Here is a 27,686-nt window from a genome sequence, read left to right as displayed (position 1 = left end):
AATGGCTTGGGCTGGTGGTTTGAAACTCGGGTGTTTCCATCCTGAGTTCCCTTGGGGCTCACGGTCCAGGCGGCCATAATGTGACAGCTTGGTGACTGCAGCATCCTTGTTAACCAATATGGCAGGAGGCATTCTTAGTTCACAGGAGCAGTGGTGAAGATTGGATTGAAAAGCTCTGTATTTCAACACACGCTTAGTATTAAGATTTGCAGGAGTTGTTATGTCAATAAGTACACATGTATATTTCATGTTGAATTGGCAAGTGAGAAGCCTCATTAATACAGCATATGTTTCTCCTAGGCCGGACCTGATAGACATGAATACTGTTGCTGTTCAAAGCAACCTTGCAAATTTAGAGCACGCTTTCTATGTAGCAGAAAAAATCGGTGTTATAAGACTTCTGGATCCTGAAGGTGAGTGATTGTCTTGACCAGATGTTGACGGGCTGGAAGGTCTGATCTAAAGTAATCGATCAGCATTCTGAAATAATTCATGTTGCTGCTTTTAGATGTGGATGTCTCCTCACCTGATGAAAAGTCAGTAATAACTTATGTATCATCTCTCTATGACGCATTTCCCAAAGTCCCTGAAGGTGGTGAAGGCATCGGGGCAAATGTGAGTATTGATTTTTCCATTCTGAAGTTGATAACTCACAGTTGACTGAATTCTCTGAGAGTGCTTTTTGCAGTCATATTTTTTGTTCATATGACCTAAAAGAAATGGAAGTGTAGTAGATTTACAATGTTCTGTTAATTTATGGTGTACAGCAAAGTGATTCAGTTATCTGTATATTTGCATTCTTTTTTGAATATTCTTTTTCATTATAGTTTATCATAGGATATTGAATATAGTTCTGCCAATCCCAGCCTCCCAGTCCCTACCTCCCCCACGTTCTCCCCCTTGGCACCCATCAGTGTGTTCTCTGTTCGTGATTCTGTGTCTGTTTCATAGATAAGTTCATGTGTGTCATATTTTAGATACAATACCATTCATATTGTGTGGTAATTGTCTTTCTCTGTCTTAACTTCCTTTTAATACGATAACCTCTGGGTCTATCCATGTGGCTACACATGGCATTATTTTATTCTTTTATATGGTCAACTAATATTCCATTGTATATATGTACCATATCTTCTTTTTTTAAAAAAAAACTTTTTGTCTTTAGTCTCACATGAACAGCAACGGGATCCATTCTTCCCCAAACTCCACTCCCATCCAGGCTGCCACATAACACTGAGCAGAGTTCCATGTGCTATGTAGTAGGTCCTTGTTGGTTATCCGTTTTAAATATAGCAGTGTGTACCTGTCCATCCCGGACTCCCTAATTATCCCTTTCCCCATCCTCCCCTGCCAGCAATCATAAGTTCGTCCTCTAAGTCCGTGAGTTTGTTTGTTTTGTAAGTAAGTTCCTTTGTATCATTTCTTTTTAGATTCCACATATAAGGGATGCCATGCAATATTTCTGTTTCCCTGTCTGACTTACTTCGCTCAGTATGACGATCTCTAGATCCATCCGTGTTGCTGTAGATGGCATTATTTCATTCTTTTCCATGGCTGAGTAGTATTCCTTTGTGTATATGTACACATTTTCTTTATCCTTTCATCTGTTGATCAACATTCAGGTTGTTTCCATGTCGTGGCAATTGTGAGTAGCGCTGCTATGAGCGTAGAGGTGTATGGCTCTTTCTGAATTAGAATTCTGCCCGGGTGTATGCCCAGGAGTGGCATTGCTGGATCATATGCTAATTGTATTTTTAGTTTTCTGAGGCACCTCCATACTGTTCTCCATGGTGGCTGTAACACTCCCACCAGCAGTCTAAAAGGGTTCCCTTCTCTCTGCACCCTCTCCAGCATTTATTGTTTGTTGACTTTTTAATGATGTCTGTTCCGATCAGTGTGAGGTGATGCCTCATTATGGTTTTGACTTGCATTTCTCTAGTAATTAGTGATGGTGAGCATCTTTTCATGTGCCTATTGACCATGTGTACGTTCTCATTGGAGAAATGTCTATTTATAGCTTCTGCCCACTTTCCAATTCAGTTGTTTTTGTATTGTCGAGTTGTATGGGTTTACAGTCTTTAAATGTCAAATATTTTTTAATGGATTTGAGTTAATAGGCTACTCAATAAATTGATACTATATGTATTTTAATGGTACCATTCCACCATTACAATTCAAGTATAACTCAGAAACATTTCATTTCGTAAAGTAGGTTATTCAGAGTTGCATGTCACTTGTAAATGAAAACTGGAACCACTCAATTGAGAGTTTTTTTTTTCTTTTTTAATGTGCTGCTGTTTAACAGCCACCCGGTTTGCTATCCTTCTCTCTGTAGAGACTATCTCACTTCCGAAATCACTTTCAAGTTTATAGACTTATATGATCACAGGAAGTAAGGCCGCTCTGTGTTGTGTTCTGGTTTGAAGGTGAGGCCCGGAGGAGGGTGATTGGATTTTGTCAGACTCTGTAGCAGGGCAGGATCTCTGACACATGGCTCTGGGTTCTTGGTTTAGTCCCATGCTTCCGGAAGCCTGCAGTGTATTTTCACCGTGCGTGTCGTGCTGGCCCTGCTGACGAGCGCTGTGCTTCTCTGGAGGACAGGACCCCCGCCCCACACATGCTGTGCTCCTGGGGGACCCCCTCGCCCTGGCCACTCTGCTCCTTCAGCTGCCACCTTTACTCTGTTTCATCTTGAGGATTTAGGAGCTCTCTGGTCTCTTGTGTCGCCTCCGTGTGCTCTGGTTTAGGCTTGTTCCTCTTCCCTCCTGTGTGCTCTGTCTTGAAGGCTGGTCCCCAAGCAACTTGCTGCCGTGCTCACCCTCCGCTCTGGTGTCTGCTGTGACTCAGGCTAGAGCTGCCCAAGAACGTGCCTGTGGCCGCTCCGGGCTCCTCCCCACAGCCTGCACGCAGCTCCTCGCTCCCACCCCTTCACCGGGATGAGGATGTGAGCTTGCTTGTGGCCTTGCCGGCTCCCCTGATTTTCTTCTACCATCATCTCTGCACACTGTCGGCATATTAGCTTGGAAACCTCCCACGGCTTCATATGGCTTGCAAGGCTCAATGCGGTCTAGATGTACTGACCTCCAATGGCTCTGCATGTGTCCGTTCTTCCCAGCATCAGTTCCCACGTGAGCTTTTGGTGGTGGCCAGGGCGTTCCTGTCTCAGAGTCCGTGCCTCCATCCCATGCGTCACCTGTCTGTCCCTCCCACCCCCCACTCCAGTTCCTGCTCACTGCACAGCCGCCCAGGGACGGCCTCTCCCAAGAGGCCTTCAGGTGATGCTTTTGAGGCACATCTGTGCTCACCTCACTTTTTATCTTGATGCCTCGCATAAACTACCCACTTTTGTTATTTCAACACTTCTTCGGTACTGCTTTTCATTTTGCATAACTGTTTATATTATGACTCTCTCTTGCCTCCTCGTCTAGACAGAAAACTCTTTGATAAAAGGGATCATCTCTTAAAGTATATTTTTATTACAGTGCTTACCACAGTGCTTTGAACATCATAAGCACTTCCTCAAATGCTTAATTGAAAAAAACAGTTGACAGTCTTCCAGTCTCCTTCATTTAAAAACAAAAGTTTGCTTAAGGAATATTGAATGATTCCCCCCATGTACATTTCCTGTAGGTTTCATTCCTGTCAAGTTTCCTGTGTCTTATGTAGTTCTCTGAGTTTCAGATATCAGGTAGACTTAGGCTGGCAGAGAAGGTAGCTCACCTGGCTTTTGCAGGCCATTACTCCCTTTCTTGACTGTCCGGGAAACACTCCAAATTGATCATGGCATTTTTTTCTGCTACATTTCAGTGCAGCCTCAGAAGCCGCCTTAACAAGGTACCTCAGTCAGCCTGGATCCTTGGATCAGAGTTGGTGTTCCTTAGGGGAGTCTTAGTGGTCAACTGTTGATAGCATGTTTTTAGAGCTGTTTAAGTGGACAGAATTGAGACTGGGAGGAAATGAAGAAAACCTTGAACTGGTCCTCTCTGTCAGGCTTAAAGACCCACAGATCCACACAATGACCTCTGGCCAGGCTATGTTAGACGTGAATGTTGCCATCTGCAGATACAGACCTTCTTTGCCATCTTCTCCTTGTAGGATGTCGAAGTCAAGTGGATTGAATACCAGAATATGGTCAACTACCTCGTCCAGTGGATCAGACACCACGTGGCCACTATGTCGGAGAGAACGTTTCCTAATAATCCTGTAGAACTCAAGGTCTGTGTCCCTACAGAAGTTAAGTAGGGTTAAGTTTATTACTAAACCTTAAAAAAAAATGCTGAAATGGTTCTATCATTTCAGAAACTGAAGAAAAATTAGCCTTGGCAAGGTACCAGTTAGCAGGCAAATTATTTATTTATCCATCTTCTATTATACAGAGGAAATGGAAGTCAACACCAATACTTAAAACATCAGAGCAACAACATCTTAAATTTATAGTCCCTTCACTTTGCCTTGTTGAGAGTTAATATGGGAGGGTCTCTGGGAATGACGTTGTGGTGTTATTTTTGGAACCTGGGAGACACCTGGAGCTAGCAGGTGGCCGGGGCAGGAGCTGTGTGGGAAGCTTGTGCAATACAGGGGTGGCCGGGCGTGTGCCTGTGGTCACATCCCGTTAGAAACGGCCTCAGAGGCTTCTGTGGTACAAGACGTACATTCAGTATTTCACCACGAATTCGAAAGGACGTACCCGACTCCCGGGGTAAATGAGTTCCTGGTTTAGTAGAACAGGTGCTACTGCCTAAGAAACTGGGTCCGTCTCTTTGTCAGAGACGTCACAGAGGTATTGAAAGATGGTGTAGTTGTATAAACATTGAAAATAAGTTGACTCTTCTTGAACCTTGGGATTTGTCATAGCAGAGTAGTGTACTTTATTTCAAGCCATGGCTCATGTGAATATGAACAACAAGGTCTAATTCCTTGAACTGTAGACACTGTTTTCCTGATCGGAATTTCAGGAATGGTTCTAATCTAGGAGAGGCCCTGTTCACATGAGCAATTGCGTCCACGCATCTGCACACAACGTCTATGGAACAGCTTTTACTCACGCTGCCACGGGGAGTTTGTTCTTGGCACCAGGCTCCTTGGCGCGTGTCCATGTGATGCTCCTTTGGGTCTTTCTGAAGCGGTTTTGTGCGATGTCTCCCAGTGTGGATGGTAACCTCTCCCGGCAGGAAAGCGTTCCTCCCCCTTCCGTGACCACATCTGCTGTGAACAGCGTCAGCACACGATGGCATTCTGTACTTATTCACCGATGGACATCCTAAAATGTTGCACTTTGGGTTTAGCCAACTTTTAGATTTCAAGTTCTACTTATTTTCAAATAGATTGATTGTCCAGACATTTGAGTAAATTCATGCTGGCTTCTGATTAGTGCAGATGCTTAAATTATTGAAGAAGTTTGACTACAGATTACTTGCTGGTGTCTGGGATAAGACAGGATATAGGAAAAAAATACATCATGGGGAAATACCAAATATTGGGTTCGCCAAGGAGTTTATTTGGGTTTTTCTCAAAGGAACTTTTTGGCCAACTGAATAATTTTCTTAATCAGCAAAACATTAAATGGAATCCTTCAGATAAATATGTCTCCTCGAACATTTTCATGGACTTGTTTTAAAGCAGCATGAATTAGGATGAAATAATCAGTGTGTACTTACTAAATGTGGAGCTATTTTATCAACATAATTTTTAGAAGCTCCTTGTTAATAAACATAATATACATATATTTAAGAGATTCCCAAATTAATATCTATAAATTAGATAATAATTTAATTATATGGCTCAGACTTTTATAATAGCAGGAACCAGTACTATCTTTTTTTACTGTAAGATCTGCTTAATTTGGCCATGGGACATTGAACGCAAACTTTAGTCCTGTCTGATGAGAATTCTGTTTTTCAAGGATGGACCATGAAATAGAGAAGAATGCTTCCCACCCCATTTTATGAGAATCGTATCAGATGATTTTTCCAAAAAGTAAAAGCTAAAGTACAGCATTTGCAAAGTGTATCTTTTAAAGGATTTGTCTTCTTATTTGGATGATGAGATCCTTAGTAGAGTTGTGGTTCCCTGGTGGCTCAGCTGGTAAAGAATCCGCCTGCAGTGTGGAGACCTGGGTTCGATCCCTGGGTCGGGAAGATCCCCTGGAGAAGGGAAAGGCTACCCATTCCGGGATTCTGGCCTGGAGATTCTCATGGACACAGGAGCCTGACAGGCTACAGTCCACGGGGTCGCAAAGAGTCAGACACGACTGAGCAACTAACAGACACTGTTGTGGTTTTCATTATCCAGATGCCTGGGCAGCATATGTTGAATTGGGCTCACAGCCCTAATTACATCCTCTTCAGATCCCTTAGATCCTGTTTACCAGCTGGCTCAGAACTGGCATCCTTGATTATCTTATTTTATGAAGGAATACCTCCCCGGGTGGGAGAGTGGTAAAGAATCTGCCTGCCAATGCAGGAGATGCACGAGATGCGAGCTTGATCTCTGGGTCAGGAAGATCCCCTGGAGTAGGAAATGGCAACCCACTCCAGTATTCTTGCCTGGAAAATTCCACAGACAGAGGTGCTTGGTGGGCTGCAGTCCATGGGGTCTCAAAGAGTCAGATGTAGCTGAGTACGCATGCCAGGCCACCCAGGCAGGCGACAGAATAGAAAGCATTTGAAGTCGTGACATTATGTGATAATGAAAACAGATTTTTGAAGTTCAGCTCTTCATTTATTTTCCCTTTCATTTTAGGCACTTTACAATCAGTATTTACAGTTTAAAGAAACAGAAATTCCACCAAAGGAGACAGAAAAATCAAAAATTAAACGCTTATATAAATTATTAGAGGTAAGAAAAAATTTCCTTTGAATTGGCAAATGTCTCCTTTTAAAAAATTTTATTGGTGTAGTTGATTGATTATAGTGTGTCAATTTCTGCTGCTCAGCATGGTAACTCAGTTATATACCTCAGTTATGTATGTATTTACTGGGCTGTACCGTAGGACCTTGCTGTTTGTCCATTCTCTGTATAATGCTCTTTGTATCTGCTAATCCCAAACTCAGTCCTTCCCTTCCCCCCTCTCCAACCCCTCCCCCTTGTCAACCACAAGTTTGTTCTCTGTGTCTGGGATTCTGTTTCGTAGATTAGCTTTTTTGAGTCATCTTTTAGAGTCCATCTGTAAGTGATATCATATGATATCAAATGTAATCTTTATTAATAGTCTGTCTTGATTTAAGAAGCGTGATTTTTAATGTCTTTGCTTCACATCACCTTTTTGTGCTGTTTTCTCTAGATTTGGATAGAGTTTGGACGCATCAAACTCCTTCAAGGTTATCACCCAAACGACATAGAAAAGGAGTGGGGAAAGCTCATCATCGCCATGCTGGAGAGGGAGAAGGCTCTTCGTCCCGAAGTTGAAAGGTTAGGGGCGTTCTCTGCCCGGGGTGTCCAGTGAGGGGGTCCGCTTGTGGTGCGCAAACAGCTTAAGCTTTGGAGACATGCCACCCTGGACCAACATTAGCCTTTTCCATTTGCTTGTTTGTGTGACCTTGGCTAAGTCTTTCTGATTCTCCCATTTTGTTACCTAGAAACTCTTCCAAGAGGTTTGAGGAAGGAATCAGGGAAGTAATGCGGGAGGGGGGCCTGGGTTGGTGTGTGCAGTTGCATCTCATATGGCGGTTACAGACTTAGTCAGGAGGACCCGTGAGAATTTCTCCAGCTTTTAAGTCACCAGAAGCTCATCCATACATAACATAGGTTAACCGTGAGCTTACCTTGTTTCTTGGTATGTTTTGGGCTACGGCCCTCTCTGTGGGCAGTGAACCCTCTGTTTAAAGAAGGGCAGTGAGGCAGCGCCCGGAGGACTTGTGATCGCTGGTTCAGTCCCACCCTGTCTGTGGGCCCGAAACCATCCCTCAGCTTCCTCCTTTCTCTCCTGCCTCACCAGGCGCCCCGGAAAGTCGCCTAGGTCCTCAGGAGGGATTTGTTGGACGGTCCTTCCATTCCAGCCTGAGCTGTGCTGCGTGGGGCTCATGGTCCGAGTCCCCAAGGCTGGCCTTCTGGTCCTTGGCGAGCCACGCCGGCCGCCTCTCAGGAGCGCTGGCCTGCCTGTTTCCCAGCCTCCGCATTTGTGAGATCTGGCACTGTCTTTTCCTGCGGCTGGGTCGTCTGGTTCGTCCTCTCCTTACTCCTGATCTTCCTCTGATCTCAGCTCCCGTATGATTTCCTCCAGAAACTTTCTGAAGTCTCCCAGGCTGGTTCAGGTGTTTTGGGGTTGACCCTCCTGTTCCATGTGGTCCTCCTTCATAGACTCATCTCGGTTGTAATTTATACATTTCTCTGCGATTGCTTGAATGAGGACTGCCAGTTCCACAGAGTGAGCATGCAGACAGATTCCTGTGTTTGTGGTTCCTTGTACTGCCCACAACACCGGCTCTGCTACCCGGAGGCCCTCAATATACTGATGTTCTCTGCACCCACTCCTAACTTCCACGTGGAAGAAGTGTGAACTAGTGCATTGAAGATCCGAGGGTGGGTCTGATTTGTCAGGCCTTTATGACATCATTGATGACACGCTTGTTAAAGCAGAGTATTATGTCTACATAACTGGATCCTTTTGAACCAGAATAAGTGCAAAATACCTAGGATGGACCTTGTAGGGAGGAGATAATTCTGGGTGGTTCAAATGAAATGCTCAGCTTCTAATCTGATGAAAGGATAGAAAAGGTGCCAGAGAAAGGGGGCAGAGTTGATTTTAGTTGTCAGAATAACAGCTGGATTTTAATTTATGTAAATAAAAGAATGCTGTGGTTAAGAGTTCAAGGTCTAGGAGCCAGTCAATCCTGGATGAATTATTAGCTCAGTGTTCATGCCATGTAATCTTAGATTCACTATCCTCTCTAAACTTCAGTTTCCTCATTTGTAAATAGGATGTAATAGTAGGAACCACATTTGGTGGTTCTGAGTATGTCTATAAAGTGATTAGTTAATTTCCTGGCACCTAACAATTGCTTCAGAAATGTTAGGTGCTGGCTACTATTATTATTTTGTGCTTTTCTGTTTACTAACTATATTTGACATGACACTCTCAAATTCCCTCCTAAAAAGGACAGTGTCTGCCTCTAGTTGGGGAAGCAGCAATTTGGCTTTGCAGTGTTGGGGATAGGAAAATATTTAGCATGGCTGATTGAATGCCTTCATTTTTCTTGAAGCAACAAGTTTTTTGGCATTAACTCTGTATTGCAAAATAATAGCTCTGTGGCATGGGAGTATGTAAAAGGCAAATGAGAAAGAGCCAATGATCTTAGGCCAGGTAATAACCTGTAGAAAGGAAAAACAAGCACAGACAAATTAAATCTCCAAGCATCACACTGATACTCTTCTTAGCACTTTGGCTTTTAAAAATAAAAAGTAACTTTAGTGAGAGTAGACGTAACATTCCTGGGAGTGGTTCCTGTTGGGGGGGGGAAGGTAACTGGACAATTTTCCAGTTAATGTAACCTAATCAACAAATGCTGCGCTGGTTAAAAAGGAAAGGTGCTTTGCTTCTTGTCAAATTCCTTTGTTTGTAGGTGTTAGTACTTACCGGTTTTCTAACCCTGTGTTGTTCAGTACAGAGCTGGTTTTTCCAAAATGCTAGGATGAGGCTCTGATTGGCTGTTTGTGTTCTTTTAGCTGATGATTGGTATTGCCAGAGTGACCTGATTGTTCTTTGGCTTCCGTGAAACATCAGAGTTGTTTTTGAGTTGGTGGCAAGTGAATGATTCTTGGTGAAAATATTTGGCAAGTCTTGTCCAGTGACGCCCCATCAGCCTGCCTTGTCCGTACATGTAGGGCTTTAGTGTAGGCTACAAAAGGCAGACCGTAGCTAGCAAACCCATGGCTCTAGGCGGGATTCCTTTGAATAGTTATCAGCGTATTATTTGCTGCGTGTTGAATATGCATGTTGGGGCATATTTAAGGAGCCATTAAAAGCTGTAACAGCCAGTCGCCTCTTTTCACCATTAGAAGTAGCACTTTCTGCAGACTGTGTACTTTCTAGTCTACTTTTAATGGTGGAAGAAAAAACATCATTGCGAGATAAAAATGCACAGCAGTAGTTACAGTTACCGGAGCAGTGATTCTGTGTTTAGTAACACGACCAGCACTCGGACTAGTCTTGACTCAAATGAGAATTTCCTCTCGGTTCATTGTGGTCCAACCCTGATCAACTCCTGTATTAGCTTTGGCAATGAATCCTTTGATGGACACAGGTATGGAGTCCTTGGTGTGGGGTTGTGGTTTTTCTTTTGGTGGGCCTCGTTTTTCAGGGGTGGCTAGCTCTCTGACTTCGGAAGGAAAGACTTAATTTTGTTTCTTCTTTTAGGTTGGAGATGTTGCAGCAGATTGCTAACCGAGTTCAGAGGGGCAGTGTCATCTGTGAAGACAAACTGTTGCTTGCCCGAAATGCTCTCCAGTCTGTAAGTTCATTTCAGGAGCTGCTGGAATTGCTGTAGAGGGGTCGGTACATTCAGATGAAATAAAATCTTCTACGCTTCCCAGGTGGCTCAGATGGTAAAGAATCTACCTGCAGTGTAGGAGACATGAGTTCAGTCACTGGGTTGGGGAGATCTCCTGGAGAAGGGAATGGCACCCCGCTCCAGTATTCTTGCCTGGAGAATTCCTTGGATAGAGGAGCCTGATGGGCTACAGTCCATGGGGTCCCAAAGAGTCAGACATGACTGAGCGACTAACGCTTTCACTTTCATGGCGTGCGGGGTCTAGTTCCCTGACCGCAGATCCAACCCATGCCCCCTACAGTGGACACGCCGAGTCCTCACTCCTGGGCCACCACCAGGGAAGTCCCTGAGGCTAGATTTGCAATTTGTTTAATTAGTTAATTAATGTAGAGTTAATATTGAATTGTTTTAAAATACAGGATTCTAAAAGATTGGAATCCGGGCTGCAGTTTCAGAATGAAGCAGAGATTGCTGGATATATCCTTGAATGTGAGAACCTTTTACGCCAGCATGTCATTGATGTACAGATTCTTATTGATGGAAAGTACTACCAGGCAGACCAGTTGGTGCAGAGGTAAGGGAGCTTCCTAGTCAGCCTTGTCCTCCTCGCTGACTGTTCCGTGGCCCCTCATTAAGGACGTAGAGGGTGGCGATTTTATGAAGTGTTCCCTAAGCTCTTTTTTGTTGACAATGTGTGTCACATTAATTGTGTCCTATTTCGGTGTGTTTAGTAGGTTTTGTTCTTCAAAGATAAATAAGAGAAAAAAATTTTAGATACATGTAGTATTTAATACTGTAGTAACTAACCTGCAGTTGAAATATTCATGTGTGATATTTGAAAAAGGGACAATAATGAGAAAATTATCTTTTAAGTCAACTTATCAGTTTTGTGTTTATCTTATGAAAATGCTCATAACAAAATATTGGGAAAATATGTATATAAAAATCTGTGTCTCTGAGAAGTGGGTTTGGGGATAGGAATGGAACATTTCTGGTTGTATATAATATATATTATGTAAATATCTAAATATATGATATATATGTATAAGGCAAAAACTATGAATGATGCTTCAAATGAGTAATTCTGCTTTTAGGCATCTATAATAATTCTAAATATAGAACTTATCTAAATAAATATAGGGAAAAAAGTGTCCATGTCAAAAATTTGGAATCCTGTGTGTCAAACAATAGGAGAATGAGCATATACTATGATAGTGTTGTAATTGAGTTCATTATAAATTACAGTTGTAAAGATCATATGATAATATAGAATACTTACAGTACAACATTGAGTGAAAAAATCGTGATGTAAATTTTTATCAGTGTGACTATAATGACATTTTAAAATAGGCTTTATTTATTTGAGCAACTTAGGTTTATAAAAAATTGCGTGGACAGTCTAGAGTTCCCATAACACCCCTTCAAAGCCTCTTCCCCTGTTATTAACATCTTGCGCTAGTGTGATGCCTTTGTTATGGCTGATGAGCCAATATCGATCATTTTGGTAACTAGAGTCCCTAGTTTTAGGGGTCAGCCTTTGTGAACAATACCTCTTACATTATAGCTTACGCATTTTGATTTTCTTTTCAGGGTTGCAAAACTGCGCGATGACATCATGGCCTTGCGGAACGAATGTTCCTCAGTGTACAGCAAAGGCCGCGTGCTGACGACGGAGCAGACGAAGCTCATGATATCAGGAATCTCTCAGAGTTTAAACGCAGGATTTGCACAGACCTTAAACCCCAGCATGAACTCAGGGCTGACGCAGGGTCTCACACCTTCCCTGACCCCGTCTAGCGTGACCTCGGGCCTGTCGTCAGGGCTGACTTCCCGCCTGACCCCGTCTGTCACTCCTGCCTATACGCCTGGCTTCCCATCAGGGTTAGTTCCAAGTTTCGGCTCAGGAGGGGAGACAAGCTCCCTGCAGACTCTGAAGCTGATGCAGATCCGAAAGCCCCTTCTCAAGTCATCTCTGCTGGACCAGAATTTAACAGAAGAGGAAATCAACATGAAATTTGTTCAGGACCTTTTGAATTGGGTGGATGAGATGCAGGTAAAAATATTTACTCTTACCTGAGTTTCAGGCCTTATTGCTACCAGTTTTGTTTTTTTTTTTTAAACCTCATATCTTCCTATTTAAAGGTGCAGCTGGACCGCACTGAATGGGGATCAGATTTGCCAAGTGTTGAAAGCCACTTAGAAAATCATAAAAATGTCCACCGAGCTATTGAAGAATTTGAATCTAGCCTTAAAGAAGCTAAGATCAGTGAGGTATGTGAATTTAAAGTCTGTATGTATATATTTCATCCCAGCTTCTGCTGTGCTCTTTCTGTTAAGACCCTGTTGTCACAGGATAAAAGATAGATTGCCAGTGAATCAGAATTTCTTAAGATTCCTAACCTGCTGTCTTTTTATCCCATGTTATAGATCCAGATGACGGCACCTCTTAAACTAACTTATGCAGAAAAGTTACACAGATTAGAGAATCAGTATGCAAAACTCTTGGTAAGTTTTTTTTAACTTTCCCTTCCCTTTATATGGCAAAGACATGATTCTTACCATGATTCTCCTTATAAAGAATACATCCAGGAATCAGGAGCGGCACCTTGACGCACTCCACAATTTTGTAACTCGTGCAACGAATGAACTTATTTGGTTGAATGAAAAAGAAGAGGAGGAAGTTGCTTACGACTGGAGTGAAAGAAACACCAACATAGCCCGGAAGAGAGATTACCACGCTGTGAGTGCAGCTTCTGTGGCTGAATGTTAGCAGTGCCTCTCAGGTTTTATCATTTCCTAATGTATTTATTTCAATTAGGAATTGATGAGAGAACTTGATCAAAAGGAAGAAACTATTAAGTCAGTTCAAGAGATAGCGGAGCAGCTGCTTCTGGAAAATCACCCAGCCCGGTTAACCATTGAGGTGAGTCAGAAAGTGTAATATGGATATTCGAATGTTACCTTTCAGATTCTTTTATTGTTTGTGGATAAATAGAAAAATGCAAACTATCAAACTTTTACTACAACCTGGCTCAAAAATAACACTTCTGACAAATCATACTGATGTGCCTTCTGCTCTGCGTGAAGCGTGTCACCCATTGGTGTCAACCCCTGTGGCCATAGAGATGCAGGACAGTAACTCTGAAGGACCTTGTCTTGTCAGGCTTTGACGTTAGTTTCTTCCCGACCACGTGATGTTGCACGAGGTTGTAACCTTGCTGGGTCCCGTTCACTTACCTAAAATGGGGGAAGTTGCTCCTAACTGTAGAGTTGTGTGAGGAGGAGAAAAGTGTACTGTTAGCTTAGTTCAGTTCTTGATACATAGTAGGTTCTCAAGAAGTCCTGGTTATTATTATTATTTCATTTACTAATCCTGTCCATGATCTGGCTCTGACAGGAACGTCCTCAGGGTGTAACACACATTTCAGACCCAGAAGGGGAGGGCTGACCTGGAGTTTATCAGGCTGCCTGTGAGGTGCAGGTGGGGTGGGGGTGTTTAGTTTTTAGGCCTGGTATCTGCTAGAGTTAGTGACTTTCTAAATGTGCTGGAGGTTATGGAAGAGGGGAGAAGTATCAGATGTGGACAGTTGTATATTTCCAGAGGAAGAAAAATGAAACTGTGCTTACAATGGGATGTGCGGTTGAGGAAAGGGATCTGAGAATCTTTGTTCCCTAAAATAAGTTGTCATGACACAAAAGATTCATGAAATTCTAGACCTCATCTGGAGGTCTAGGGAATGTTACAGTTGCCCTTCTTTCATGTAAAAATGTGGTTTTCATCCCCAGGCAATACTACATAGAAATGTTAAGGACCTAGAAGAGTGGGGCGGGGGGTAGGGGGGGTTGGGGGGAAGCACTAGGGAAAGGAGACTAGAATCATGATGGGTCTGGATATACTTTTATACTGTGGTCAACTGAAGGTGGGGTATTCCTTAAAATAGAGAAGTGACGGCTGCTAGGAAGTGCGATTATAGGTTGAGACTTTTGATGGGCGTGGATGAAGTGGATGTGAACCTGATTACCTTTAGGTAGAGCTGTTAGTCTAATTAACTAAGAGGATGTGGAAGGATAAAATTAAGCCTTAGTCATCTTTATGGTTCTTCAGGCCCATCTAATGTATTGTAGGCGGTGGATAGTAGTTAATTATCAACACTATTTTGTATTTTATGAGGAAAAGAAGCTAATAATTTAACAATGCACAATGTGTATTTTATAGCCAATTTACTCTAAGTAGCTTAATTGGAGGGAGCACGTAACGTGATCAGGAAGTGTTGCCAGATTTCCACGGTTGCCTTGTACGTTCCATCCAGAAAGCTGCCTGGACCGAGTTCAGCGGCCTGTTTCTCTAGGAGGGGCCGTCTTATGTAAGACAGTCGTTAGAGCAGCTAGGCCGCCCTCTTCTGGAAGCCAGGGAACTGCACCTTAAATAGGAAAGGGTGTTTCCTGTTTCCCCGTAAGTAGGTGCCTTTCCTACAGTATTTTTGCTCTCATGAAAGAGGCACCTTGTACTGAATAAAGATTCAAGTAAAAAACATTTGAAATAAAACTTCCTAGTATTATCTCTGATATTATCCCATAATTATACTGATAAAGAATTACATAAGCTTCTCCACCCTTCCCAAACAGTCCCGATAAAACAGATCAGCCCCACTCCTGCCAAGAGCTTCAAGACTAGTTTTGGAAGCAAAAACAGGACAAAAACTACACACCATGTACTTTGATGTCAGAAGGGGGATTTTATTATCCAATAATACAAAAATTCAGAAAACAGACAGAGGAAAATGGAGTGAAGGGGGTGTATCTGAGGATTCCACACAGGAGAGTGTTGGATAGCTTGCATCTATCTCAAGTGTTAAAGAAGTCTGCCTGGAAAAACAGCCCCAGAGTTAGCATTTTTCATGTATGTGACAAGAAAAATGAGTCAAGAAACTGAAAATTTGAAAGAAATTAGACTGATTGAAAATGTTTGCGAGACAGGAAAAGAGACACAGATGTATAGAACAGTCTTTTGGACTCTGTGGGAGAGGGCGAGGGTGGGAGAATGGCATTGAAACATGTAAATTATCATATGTGAAACAAATCGCCAGTCCAGGTTGGATGCATGAGACAGGGTACTCAGGGCTGGTGCACTGGGATGACCCAGGTGGATGGGATGGGGAGGGAGATGGGAGGGTGGTTCAGGATGGGGAACACATGTATCCCCATGACAGAATCATGTCAATGTATGGCAAAACCAATACAATACTGTAAGGTAATTAGCCTCCAATTAAAATAAATACATTTATATTAAAAATTTTTTAAAAAAGAAAAATGTAAGTTTAAACTTTTAGGACTGGCTTTGTGCAAGTGGGAATGTTTAGCTTAGCGGGACAGTTCACGTCCCTGCTTCTCAAGTCTCTGTTAAAGGCATCTCATCACCTGTGTAGACCGCCGTCTTTTAACCCTGAGAAGCCTGGGTGTGTCTTGCTGTGCAGACGGCAGTGGTGACTGTGTTTTCCCTGGCAGGCCTACCGCGCGGCAATGCAGACGCAGTGGAGCTGGATCCTGCAGCTCTGCCAGTGTGTGGAGCAGCACGTGAAGGAGAACGGCGCTTATTTCGAGGTATGGAACGGTCACCGTGTCGGCGGGTGGTACTGCAATTTCAGCTGAGTTACAGGAACCATTTCCATGGTGTAATGTTGGGATGCGTGTATGTCTGACTGCGGCGGAAAGAAACCAAAATGTCTTCATTTTAGGATAGAAGGGTTATATGTCCTTTAGGATAAATGGAAGCATTTTCGTAAAGAAGAAATACTTTAAAAACCACTTAAAATGTCAGAAAATCTTAACTTTGTCCATGCTTATCTTTTTGAGGAACAATTTTACTAGGGGGAGCTTTTTTCCTATTCTTCAGAAGTTTTAAAATATTCTTGCAGTTTCATCCCCGCTTAACAACTGTTTGGGCTTCCCTGGTAGCTCAGCTGGTAAAGAGTCCGCCTGCAATGCAGGAGACTCTGGTTTGATTCCTGGATCAGGACGATCCACTGGAGAAGGGACAGGCTACCCACTCCAGTTTTCTTGGGCTTCCCTGGCTCAGCTGGTATAGAATCCGCCTACAATGCGGGAGACCTAGGTTCAATCCTTGTGTGGGGAAGATCCCTTGGAGAAGGGAAAGGCTACCCACTTCAGTATCCTAGCCTGGAGAATTCCATGGATAGAAGAGCCTGCCAGGCTATAGAACATGGGGTCGCAAAGAGTCAGACATGACTGACTTTCACTTTCATTTAACAACTGTTTAAGTGTTTATAGATGTTCTAAAGTGAAATAGATGTTCAATCAAAGTAATACAGGGCCACGACCACAATATAGACATATACTTTGTTATATAGCTGTATTATTTTTCATATTCTTTGCCATTGTGGTTTATCACAGGATACTGAATACAGTTCCCTCTGCTATACCAGTAGGACCTTGGTGTTTATCCACCCTGTGTTTGATAGTTTGCATCCGCTAACCCCAGAGTCCTAGTCCTTCCTTCTCCCACCTCTCCTCCCCCTGGGCATCCACAGGTTTGTTCTCTGGAGACATAAACTTTGGACACTTAGCATTCACTCATCATCATCCAAGTTCAAGAGTTGGTGTTTGGTTAAGGGAAGGGCTCTGGAGAAGAAGTCTTGCGGCTCCTTCTGTTCCCACGTAGGAGGGGTACACACAGGACTCTGGTACTCAAACCTGACACCTGGGGGCTTTGCTGGCGTTTCGTACACTTTTAACTGCCAGTTTTCATCTTTTGCTAGTTTTTCAATGATGCCAAAGAAGCCACAGATTACTTGAGGAATCTAAAAGATGCCATCCAGCGGAAGTACAGCTGTGACAGGTCCAGCAGCATCCACAAACTGGAGGACCTCGTTCAGGAGTCCATGGTATGAGCAGGAAGACCCCCTGCTTCGTCAGCGACGCGTAGTGGGGCTGGACGCGTGCCTGGTTGCGTTTCTGTGCGTGGAGCTTCGCATTTTATTGGTACTCTTGGTGTTTCCGCCTCACTCAACCACTTAAACGTTGAGTTTTAGCATTTTTTTCTTTTTGGCACACAGCAAGAGTGTTGTTTGATGTGATTGCCTTAGTACTTTAAAATGCTCTCGCTGTGCTTTGTGTGTGAGTATGTGTGTTTAGTCATTTATTCCACAAAGACTTGGCAGTATTTCTAGGCCCTAGACACTATTTTCAGTGCTGGGACCCAACACAGCAGACAAGAACCCTGCCAGGGGGGATGCAATAAACATGATAAATTAGTACAGCACAATACATGTAGTCTGTTAGGTACTGGTAAATGTGAAGGAGGAAAGAAAGCAACCAGACAACACAGGGGGAGAGTGGGCGGCGAGGGGCTGACGGTTCAGACGGAAGACTCTGCTGGGGAAGCTGCATTTGTGCACAGCCCTAAAAGAACAGAGAGTACACACTGTTTGCTTCTAAAAGCCTTCTGATTTATTCCTCAGGAAGAGAAAGAAGAGCTTCTGCAGTATAAAAGTACAGTGGCGAGCCTGATGGGGAGAGCAAAAACAATCGTTCAGTTGAAGCCCAGAAATGCTGACTGTCCACTCAAAACTTCTCTTCCGATCAAAGCCATCTGTGACTACAGACAAATTGAGGTACTTTAACTCCTAGAAACAGACCTGTTTCTGGCATTATTCATGTATCTAAAAAACAAGGTCATATTGCTCACTAGTGGTAAAGTTTCCCACTTACAAAGACAAAAAAAATACCCAAGATTGGGTGTGGAAAGAGACAAATACCGGAGTGACCACATCTGGTTGTTCTGTTCTTCTTTTAAAACCAGATAACCATTTTCAAAGACGATGAATGCGTTTTGGCAAACAACTCTCATCGCGCTAAGTGGAAGGTCATCAGCCCCACTGGGAATGAGGCCATGGTCCCTTCTGTGTGCTTCACCGTCCCTCCTCCAAACAAAGAGGCGGTTGACCTTGCAAACAGGTTTGTGTGCTTTAGTTCCAGATGTAGGGCTGGCTTTGGGGGTCTCTGAAGGTAAAAGAAACAATCAATGCTTTGGCAAGGCTAATAGAATATGAGTTTGAGCAAACTCCCAGAGATAGTGAAGGACAGGAAAGCCTGGCATGCTGCAGTCCATGAGGTTGCAAAGAGTCAGATAAGACTTAGCAACTGAACAGTAACAGCACTGGATCAGAAGGACCTCGAGCTAGTAAACTTGAGATATGTCTCAAACACAGAAAGAAACCGTCACACATGTTGGTGGGGAATGGAAGGGCTGAATCTGAGTTTCTTCCATGTGTTTCAGAATTGAGCAGCAATATCAGAATGTCCTGACCCTTTGGCACGAGTCTCACATAAACATGAAGAGTGTGGTCTCCTGGCACCATCTCATCAATGAAATTGACAGAATCCGAGCGAGCAATGTGGCTTCAGTAAGTGCAGATCTGCACGTCCACCCAACCTGTCCCAAGATGCAGGCTCTTGTCATGAGGAGTGGCCTTTGTGTTATCCCTTGAGTCAGATGAGGTCCAGCAGATCCATGATAAAAGTCATTTACTCACTGAATATCTGTTACATGCCTGTTTTATATGAGGTACTTTCTAAGAATTGGGGGATCTGAAAATCCCATACTTCATTCAGTGTTTCTGTTTTCATTGGGAGGCATAGTATATAGTGTTTGGGCATATAGACATGGGTGTAGTTTCATTCATCTATGAAATTCTGTAGTCTTGTTTTCCCTTGTCTTTTAAAACCTAAAGTTGTGAATGAAGAAAAAATTAATTTCCAATGATTTTCTATTATGATTATTTAATATAAACTCATGTCCCATAAGAACCACTTGAGATCAGTCCTATTGAAATTTCACCCTTAATACTATAATGGATCATTGGTCTTCTTTAGATAAAGACCATGTTGCCTGGTGAACATCAGCAAGTTCTGAGTAATCTGCAATCCCGTTTTGAAGATTTTCTTGAAGATAGCCAGGAATCCCAAATATTTTCAGGCTCAGATATAACACAACTGGAAAAGGAGGTTAATGTGTGCAAGCAGTATTATCAAGAACTCCTTAAATCTGCAGAAAGAGGTAAAGCATGGGAACCCTTGCCTTTTTTCCCCATGGGTGTTTAGTCCAGGCTGTTTTCTATTATCACTGGGACTCTCAGTCTTAGGTAGATTATGTCACTCAACCTGTAATAGGTAGAGACAGTTACTAAAGCATCAGATGGATGTTCGAGGTAGGAAGATTCAAGAAGGAATTCATTTTTTTCCAAATAATTAAGTAGTAAAAAGCTGCCAACCAAGTTGTATGACAGTGAATTCTTAATGCATCTACTTTTAACCATTTTCTATAGTTTGCAGTGTAATGTTCAGAATGATATTTTAGTTTCAGACAAGTTTCAATTACTTTTTCATATGTCAAACTTGGATTTTTTTAAAGAATATTTTTTTTAAGAGAAGTTTTAGATTCACAGCAAAATTGAAAGCAAAGGGGAGAGGTTTCCTGTATCCAAACCTGGATTTTATATAGGGGTTGAAGGAAAAGATTTTGTCCTGTTAATGTTTGTTAAATATAAATTTTATTCCAAATTCTTGACGTCCATAAAACTTAGAGACCAAAAACACTTTAGTAGTAATACTCTAATTTTTTTAAAACATTATTCTTATAACTAATCTGCTACTAATATATTTCACATTTTTGTGAAAACAAAACAAACCAATGTATTACTTTCCTCAGACATCTTAAGTCAGATGTTGGTACTTTAAGTGGCATTAGGGAAGTTGTATTAAGTCTTTGTAAATTGTAAGGTCCACAGTTTCAAGGTTTATATCCTTGGTGTGGGTTTGTGGTGATAAGTGGTAACATTAGTCTGACTAGCTATGTCTCAGTAATGGTAAAATTGCCTTATTAATTCATGAGCAAGAACGTCCAAACGACAGAAAATGAGGAATTTTCTAAACATCATGTTTACTCTCACAGAGGAGCAAGAGGAATCGGCTTACAACCTCTACATCTCTGAAGTTCGAAACCTCAGGCTTCGGCTAGAGAGCTGTGAGGACCGTCTCATCAGACAGATCCGCACCCCGCTGGAGAGAGACGACCTGCATGAGAGCGTGTTCAGGATCTCGGAGCAGGAGGTGAGGCTGCGAGTGCGTGGGCCGAGGTCAGCGCAGATGGGGTCTCGCGACCTTTGCCGCTGACCCTGCGACCCCTCACGCGCGCTCTGCCGGGGCCACCTTGTGCGCTCTGACTGTGCTCACGGCTGACGGCAGACGAGGCTCCGTGGTTCAGCTCTGCCTCGCACTGGGTGAATGCAGAGCACTGCGTCCTCGCCGTTTACGTGGAGGCTGCAGGGCCTCTCCGTCGGGCACGTGCTGACGCACAGGCCCTAAACTAGGTGTTTGGGCCCGAGCGCTGTGCGGTGAGGGAATGACTGGTGGTAAAAGTAGACTGCCTCGGCTTCGTTTCTTTGTAAAGAAAAAATAAAAATACGTAAATGTTTTGCAGCTAGAGACGATCATACTAGGTGAAGTAAGTCAGAAGGAGAAAGAAAGACACCGTATGATATTGCTTATGTGTGGGATCCAAAATAGGACTCAGATGAACTTACCTACGAAATAGATACAGACTCAGACACAGAGAATGGACTTGTGGTTGCCCCGCGGGGGATGGAGTGGGAGTGCTGGATTAGCAGATGCAAGCTGTAGGATGAATACACTGGATAAACAGCAGGGGCCTGCTGTACAGCACAGGGAACTGTCTCCCACATCCTGTGATAAACCGTAATGGAAAAGAATAGGAAAAAAGGATGTATATATGTGTGTGACTGAATCACTTTGATGTACAGCGTAAATGAGCATGACGTTGTAAATCAACTGTGGTGCAGTTTAAAAAAAGAATATGTATTTACCTCAAGAGTAATAATGGGAAATGTGTGTTTTTAAAGTGTTTGAAGAAAGAGGCCCTGTCTAATCCTTATGGTTTGTTCTTTGTCGTGTAGAAACTAAAGAAAGAACTGGAGCGACTTAAAGATGATTTGGCCACGATCACAAGTAAATGTGAAGACTTTTTCAGTCAGGCGCCTGCCTCTGCCTCCACACCCGCCTTGCGGTCTGAGCTCAGCGTGGTTGTCCAGAGCATGAACCATGTCTATTCCATGTCGTCCACCTACATAGAGAAGTATGGAACCACTGCCTTGATAGAAATCATCTAAGCTGACTTCATATAGCTGCCATTTATATACAGATGCTGTTTAGGCTAAAAATGTTAATTTTTAAGAATATAAAAAATTATTTTCTTTTCTTCAATTATTTTTATTTTTAGCTGTGTCAGTTGGTGCTAGTGGTAAAGAACCCGCCTGCCAATGCAGGAGACATAAGAGATGTGGGTTTGATTCCTGGGTTGGGAAGATCCCCTGGAGGAGGGCATGGCAACCCACTCCAGTGTTCTTGCCTGGAGAATCCTATGGACAGAGGAGCCTGATGGACTATGGTCCATCAGGTCGTAAAGAGTCAGACACGACTGAAGCGACTTTGCGTGCACGCGTGGATTTGCTTTCTGCACATGGGCTTTCTCTAGTTCAGCCAGTGGAGGCTACTCTTTGTTGTGGTGTGTGGGTTTCTCACTGTGGTGGCTTCTCTTGCTGTAGAGCACAGATTCCAGGCACGTGGGCATCGCTAGTTGTGGCTCAGGGGCTTAGTGGCTCCACATTTTCCTGGACCAGGGATCAAGCCCATATCCCCTGCAATGGCAGGTGGGTTCTTACCCCCTGTACCACCAGCAAAATCCCTCAAATTTTTTTTCTTAGTAACAAATACGCTAAATATTTCTGTGGATTTATGATGCTGCTTCATGCTGAAAGGGAATGAGCATCAGAGACAAAAGCATTAATGATCTTCCCACATGTTCCCTGTAGTTTTGGTAGCTCAGCTGTTACGGTCTGTTGAACTTACCTTCCAGTCTTGGTCTAAAGTAGCTTTGAAAGAAGCCCCTCTTCTGTTGGAATCTTCTGCTGAAGACAACTTGGGGGCATGGTGTGGATTCTATTAGATTGTTGCTGCTACTGCTGCTAAGTCGCTTCAGTCATGTCTGACTCTGTGCAATCCCATTGACGGCAGCCCACCAGGCTCTCCGTCCCTGGGATTCTCCAGGCAAGAACACTGGAGTGGGTTGCCATTTCCTTCTCCAATGCATGAAAGTGAAAAGTGAAAGTGAAGTCGCTCAGTCGTGTCCGACTCTTAGCGACCCCATGGACTGCAGCCTACCAGGCTCCTCCATCCATGGGATTTTCCAGGCAAGAGTACTGGAGTGGGGTGCCATTGCCTTCTCTGATTAGATAGTTAGTGGGATGTTAATCTTTTAAAAAAATTTTTATTGAAATATAGTTGATTTACAAGGCTGTGTTAATTTCTGCTATACAGCAAAGTGACTGTTATACGTAGATATATTGTCTGTATCCCTTTCCATTATAGTTCATTACAGGGTGTTGAATACAGTTCCCTGTGCTGTACAATAGGACCTTGTGTCCATCCATCCTGTAGCCATAGCTTGCATCCGCTGACCCCAGACCCCCACTGCACCTTCTCCCGGCACCCCCTCCGCCTCCACAGGGCTGTTCTCTGTGCCTGTGAGTCAGCTTCCGTTTCACAGATGAGTTCCTTGCTGTCGTATTTTAGGTTTCACATATAGGTGATACCATGTGGCATTTGTCTGTCTCTTCCTGACTGACTGAGCGGGATGTGAACCTTGTAGTAAAAACTGTCTTTGTGCCGCATGAGGAACACACTGCATCACCCAGCCTCATGGTGCGTCAAGGCTGTACTGCGGGGAAATAAACACTTAACAGAAGGGGTGTTGTTTAATTATCTTTTTCAGGTTGAAAACGGTCAACTTGGTGTTAAAAAACACTCAAGCTGCAGAAGCCCTTGTCAAACTCTATGAAACTAAATTGTGTGAAGAGGAAGCAGTTATAGCTGACAAGAATAACATTGAGAATCTGATAAGTACTTTAAAGGTATGCGTCTCACTGCTGGCTGTTTTTAAGACTGTGCTCTAACAGTATTTCTCTAGAACTTGGCTCAGGTCTTCAGACATCAAGCATTAAATATATGAACTTGAATACTTCTCTATTCATTCCATATCTTTTCTCTGTAATACTATGACTTAATAAGTATGTTGATTCATTTTTAGTTTGAGATGAGTTCTTTTCATTTGAAGTTTTTATCTTTTTGACAGTAGATTTTTATACTCTGTTCATGTTGGCAGCAAGAGGACTTGAAACTTAAAAGTAAATTGTTTGTAATTAGATGCCCCTGCAGAAAGAGGCAGTTATGTTAAGAAATTAAAGAGGTGAATAGATTAGTTAATCTAAGAAGGAAAAGGACAATAGTTGTACGTGTATGTTTCTGTCCTTCCACTTATAAAGCCCTGAGTAAAGGTATTGTAAAACAGTTGTGAAAAGTTGTTTCAGTGATTTTTTTTTAAATTTTATTTTATTTTTAAACTTTACAATATTGTATTAGTTTTGCCAAATATCGAAATGAATCTGCCACAGGTATACCCCTGCTCCCCATCCTGAACCCTCCTCCCTCCTCCCTCCCCATACCCTCCCTCTGGGTTGTCCCAGTGCACCAGCCCCAAGCATCCAGTATCATGCATCGAACCTGGACTGGCGACTTGTTTGATACATGATATTATACATGTTTCAATGCCATTCCCCCAAATCTCCCCACCCTCTCCCTCTCCCACAGAGTCCATAAGACTGATCTATACATCAGTGTCTCTTTTGCTGTCTTGTACAGGGTTATTGTTACCATCTTTCTAAATTCCATATATATGCGTTAGTATACTGTATTGGTGTTTTTCTTTCTGGCTTACTTCACTCTGTATAATAGGTTCCAGTTTCATCCATCTCATTAGAACTGATTTAAATGTAGTCTTTTTAATGGCTGAGTAATACTCCATTGTGTATATGTACCACAGCTTTCTTATCCATTCATCTGCTGATGGGCATCTAGGTTGTTTCCATGTCCTGGCTATTATAAACAGTGCTGCGATGAACATTGGGGTACACGTGTCTCTTTCCCTTCTGGTTTCCTCAGTGTGTATGCCCAGCAGTGGGATTGCTGGATTTTTAACGCACATGTTCATTTTAAACAATGGGATCAGTAGATATATAAAAAATAAACAATGAAAAAGACTTACTGAGTTGGCAGACTTACTTATGGAATATGTTTTATTTTATTGATGTGCAAAATCTATTAGGCTGAACTTTACATATAATATTATTTTTTTTTAGGTCAAAGTACAGCCAAATATGACAATTTTATAAGGTTCAACCTAATGTAATATTTTGTATATGAAATATATTCTTTCCATTGTCTGATTTTATGTCAGTCATTTGTAAATGAGTTGTAAAATTAGGCAAGTGAAGTGTTTACCTGGTGAGCACCTTACACATTTTTATAACTTTGTAAATTGTTCCATTTTAGCAATGGAGATCTGAAGTGGATGAAAAGAGAGAGGTCTTCCATGAGCTGGAGGATGAGCTGCAGAGAGCAAAGACCATCAGTGATGAGATGTTTAAAACCTACAAAGAGCGTGACCTTGACTTTGACTGGCACAAAGAAAAAGCAGATCAGTTGGTTGAGAGATGGCAGAATGTTCATGTTCAGATTGACAACAGGTTAGTAGCCTTTTCATTCAGTTTTAGCTCAGATTTAATCTCTATATTCTGGGTAAAGTCTAAATATATTAGGCTTTCTACCCCCATATGTAATTCATTCCATAGAACAGTTACTTGTGTTAATTGCAAGAGCTGCGTCTAATTACATTTCTTTTTTATAGGATGGCCTCGAGCAAGATGCTTAACTTCCAAATGAGTACTTAGTCTAGCATTTGTAGTGCTAATCTACTTGCATTTTATGAAGGAAACAACAATGCAGTTCTCTAGTTATTGCAAACTGGTAATATCCCAATAACCATGCCTTAGTAATAGGAGCGTGAATCATGCATTTCCTAGGGTGGGATGCAGTATCTATAGTAGGCAAGAAGGTAAAAGAAACTGAAATCGCCTGATGTTCATTCTAGCCAAAGATAAAAGAAAGTCAAGATCATTTGCCCAGTGACTGAAATAAAGAAGTGAAAGGAAATGGGATAGTTTTGGGGACGAAACAGAATAGTGTTCTTTCTCATTTATTTTTTATGTTTTTATTAATGTAGCTAAAATGCTTTTATAATATAGTGTCGTGTGTGACAAATACGTTATTTTTAAATACACAGTAGCTAATCTCTAAAATACATGATCTGTAGGTTTAATGTAGTGGTTTTACAGTCATAGAGACTGGGTGTTCAGTTACAGCTCCTGAAACGTATTCTCTGAGTTCATGTTGAACCATTCATTACAACCAGGTCATGAGTTCAGAAGTGAAACTGTCATTGCTACAAGCTTTGGGTCTTCAAGACTTGCTGATTGTTTCCAGTTTTCCTGCTTTCCAGCTTTAGTCTCTTGGATTTGCCCCTAGAGCAGTCAGTACTAATAAACTGCACAAGTCCTGGAGAAAAGTAATTTGTATTCAACCCACAGCAGTGCAGGGGCCCTTGGAAATTGGCCTAGAGTGCTTCAGCCTTGAACTCTGGACACTCCCCTGTGGTGGCACTTAGGACAGTTAGTTTGTCCCTCCCTCCTCTTCTACATGTTCCAACTCCCTACTGGTTGCTCTTGAAAACTGGCTATTCTGTTGTGATCCTCTTAGGTTACGGGACTTGGAAGGCATTGGCAAGTCACTGAAGTACTACAGAGATACGTATCACCTGTTGGATGATTGGATCCAGCAAGTTGAAACTACTCAGAGGAAGATTCAAGAAAATCAGCCTGAAAATAGTAAAGCTCTGGCCACACAGTTGAATCAACAGAAGGTGTGCAAACATAGCTCCTCATGGTTGTGTCTGCGATTAGTCACTCATGACCTTGACCTTCCTTTCTCTTGTTAAGGCAGTAGGTCAGCAACTATTTCAAGGAAGACAGGAATAAATCATAAATGTTAAAAATGTGCTCTCAGACCTATATACATTACTTCTTTGATTTATTGGAAGTCAGTTTTGAAACCATAAGGAATAAGAAAGTTTCATGTTGGGACAGTTCAAGTGTCTAATGATCACTGAGGTTAGATTAGGACCATACATTTTAAAAAATGGTTAGTTGTAGAAAATTAAACAGCCACATTTGACAGAGTTAAATGCTTTGAGATTTTTGTTCCATCTTGAGGGGCCAGTAATTTCTAGCTCTCTTTAGGTCAAGATTAGGATTAAGGAGCAAAGGGTTTCAGGCCTACTTGTGGATAATTTCCATGGAGTTTAGTAATTTCTGCTTTGGAAGCCCCACGAGGGGGTGTCACGTAGTGGCTTGAACTTGAATGTTTGAACTTCACCCATAAGGCAGATGACATTAAGTGCAGTGGGGTAGAGGGAATTCCCTGGCAGTGCAGTGGTTAGGAATCTCTGCTTTCATTGCCGAGGACATGGGTTCAATCCCTGGTGTGGGAACTAAGATCCCATAGGCCAAGCGGTGCAGCCAGATAAATTAATTGATTAATAAAGGCTGTACTTAAAAGTAAAGTAGGGTAGAGAGCTGTAGTCTTAAGTGATGTAGGTATTAGTGCCTGAGATCTCAAGTTGTTGGACAGCATAGAATTCCTTGTTGCTTTTTCTGCTAACCTGTGTGCATTTATAGATGCTGGTTTCTGAAATAGAAATGAAACAGAGCAAAATGGACGAGTGTCAGAAGTACGCAGAACAGTACTCCACTGCGGTGAAGGTGAGACTAGTTCCTTGCATCAGATTTCACGTTCAGGTGTTCAGGGGGATGTTTCCACAGTGCTCTTTAAAGCCTTCACGGGTTATTCAGTCTGTGTTGAAAAGTGAAACAGAGCATCTTCACTGTCACTTAACCTGTTAATTCTTCATGGAAACCTGAGTCATGTGAAAACCCCTGCTTCTTTACTTCTCTCTCCGTGTCACACACACGCACAGCTTGCCCATACCCCCATGTACACCAGGAGAAAATGTAGCTCTGTCATCTGCCTCTTTCTGCTTCACTTACTCTTTCCTTCCCTTACCCCTTCAAGCATTGCTGGAACACCCACCTAATCCTAACCCATTAGTCTGGGTTAGGATTCCATGTGAGTATTGCTGCAGTATTCCATGGAAGT

The 27,686-nt window shown here is 42.5% G+C and overlaps 1 protein-coding gene across 22 annotated transcripts in view; it reads left to right on the top strand.

The window, feature by feature from the left end:
* DST (dystonin) overlaps nt 1–27,686 on the top strand; it is a 516,386-nt gene that overhangs the window by 313,773 nt on the left and 174,927 nt on the right. For 21 of the 22 annotated variants that reach the window (XM_070361385.1, XM_070361379.1, XM_070361397.1 and 18 more), the window contains 24 exons: nt 301–413; nt 509–615; nt 4,096–4,215; nt 6,742–6,837; nt 7,283–7,410; nt 10,355–10,448; nt 10,907–11,061; nt 12,078–12,540; nt 12,630–12,758; nt 12,915–12,992; nt 13,066–13,227; nt 13,306–13,410; nt 15,993–16,088; nt 17,264–17,389; nt 17,966–18,118; nt 18,307–18,461; nt 18,784–18,910; nt 19,380–19,563; nt 20,458–20,615; nt 21,479–21,657; nt 23,353–23,491; nt 24,969–25,162; nt 26,232–26,394; nt 27,209–27,292. In XM_070361385.1, the coding sequence (XP_070217486.1) occupies nt 301–413; nt 509–615; nt 4,096–4,215; nt 6,742–6,837; nt 7,283–7,410; nt 10,355–10,448; nt 10,907–11,061; nt 12,078–12,540; nt 12,630–12,758; nt 12,915–12,992; nt 13,066–13,227; nt 13,306–13,410; nt 15,993–16,088; nt 17,264–17,389; nt 17,966–18,118; nt 18,307–18,461; nt 18,784–18,910; nt 19,380–19,563; nt 20,458–20,615; nt 21,479–21,657; nt 23,353–23,491; nt 24,969–25,162; nt 26,232–26,394; nt 27,209–27,292 (3,508 nt within the window). Of the gene's footprint in view, nt 1–300; nt 414–508; nt 616–4,095; nt 4,216–6,741; nt 6,838–7,282; nt 7,411–9,833; nt 10,242–10,354; nt 10,449–10,906; nt 11,062–12,077; nt 12,541–12,629; nt 12,759–12,914; nt 12,993–13,065; nt 13,228–13,305; nt 13,411–15,992; nt 16,089–17,263; nt 17,390–17,965; nt 18,119–18,306; nt 18,462–18,783; nt 18,911–19,379; nt 19,564–20,457; nt 20,616–21,478; nt 21,658–23,352; nt 23,492–24,968; nt 25,163–26,231; nt 26,395–27,208; nt 27,293–27,686 lie in introns of those variants that run through there. The other variant, XM_070361398.1, reaches the window with a different exon arrangement.

The sequence above is a fragment of the Bos mutus genome, chromosome 23 (genome assembly GCF_027580195.1).
Source record: "Bos mutus isolate GX-2022 chromosome 23, NWIPB_WYAK_1.1, whole genome shotgun sequence".
Taxonomy (NCBI): Eukaryota; Metazoa; Chordata; class Mammalia; order Artiodactyla; family Bovidae; genus Bos; species Bos mutus.
The sequence above is the reverse complement of the archived record's forward strand: the minus strand, read 5'-3'. Positions and strand labels throughout refer to the sequence as shown.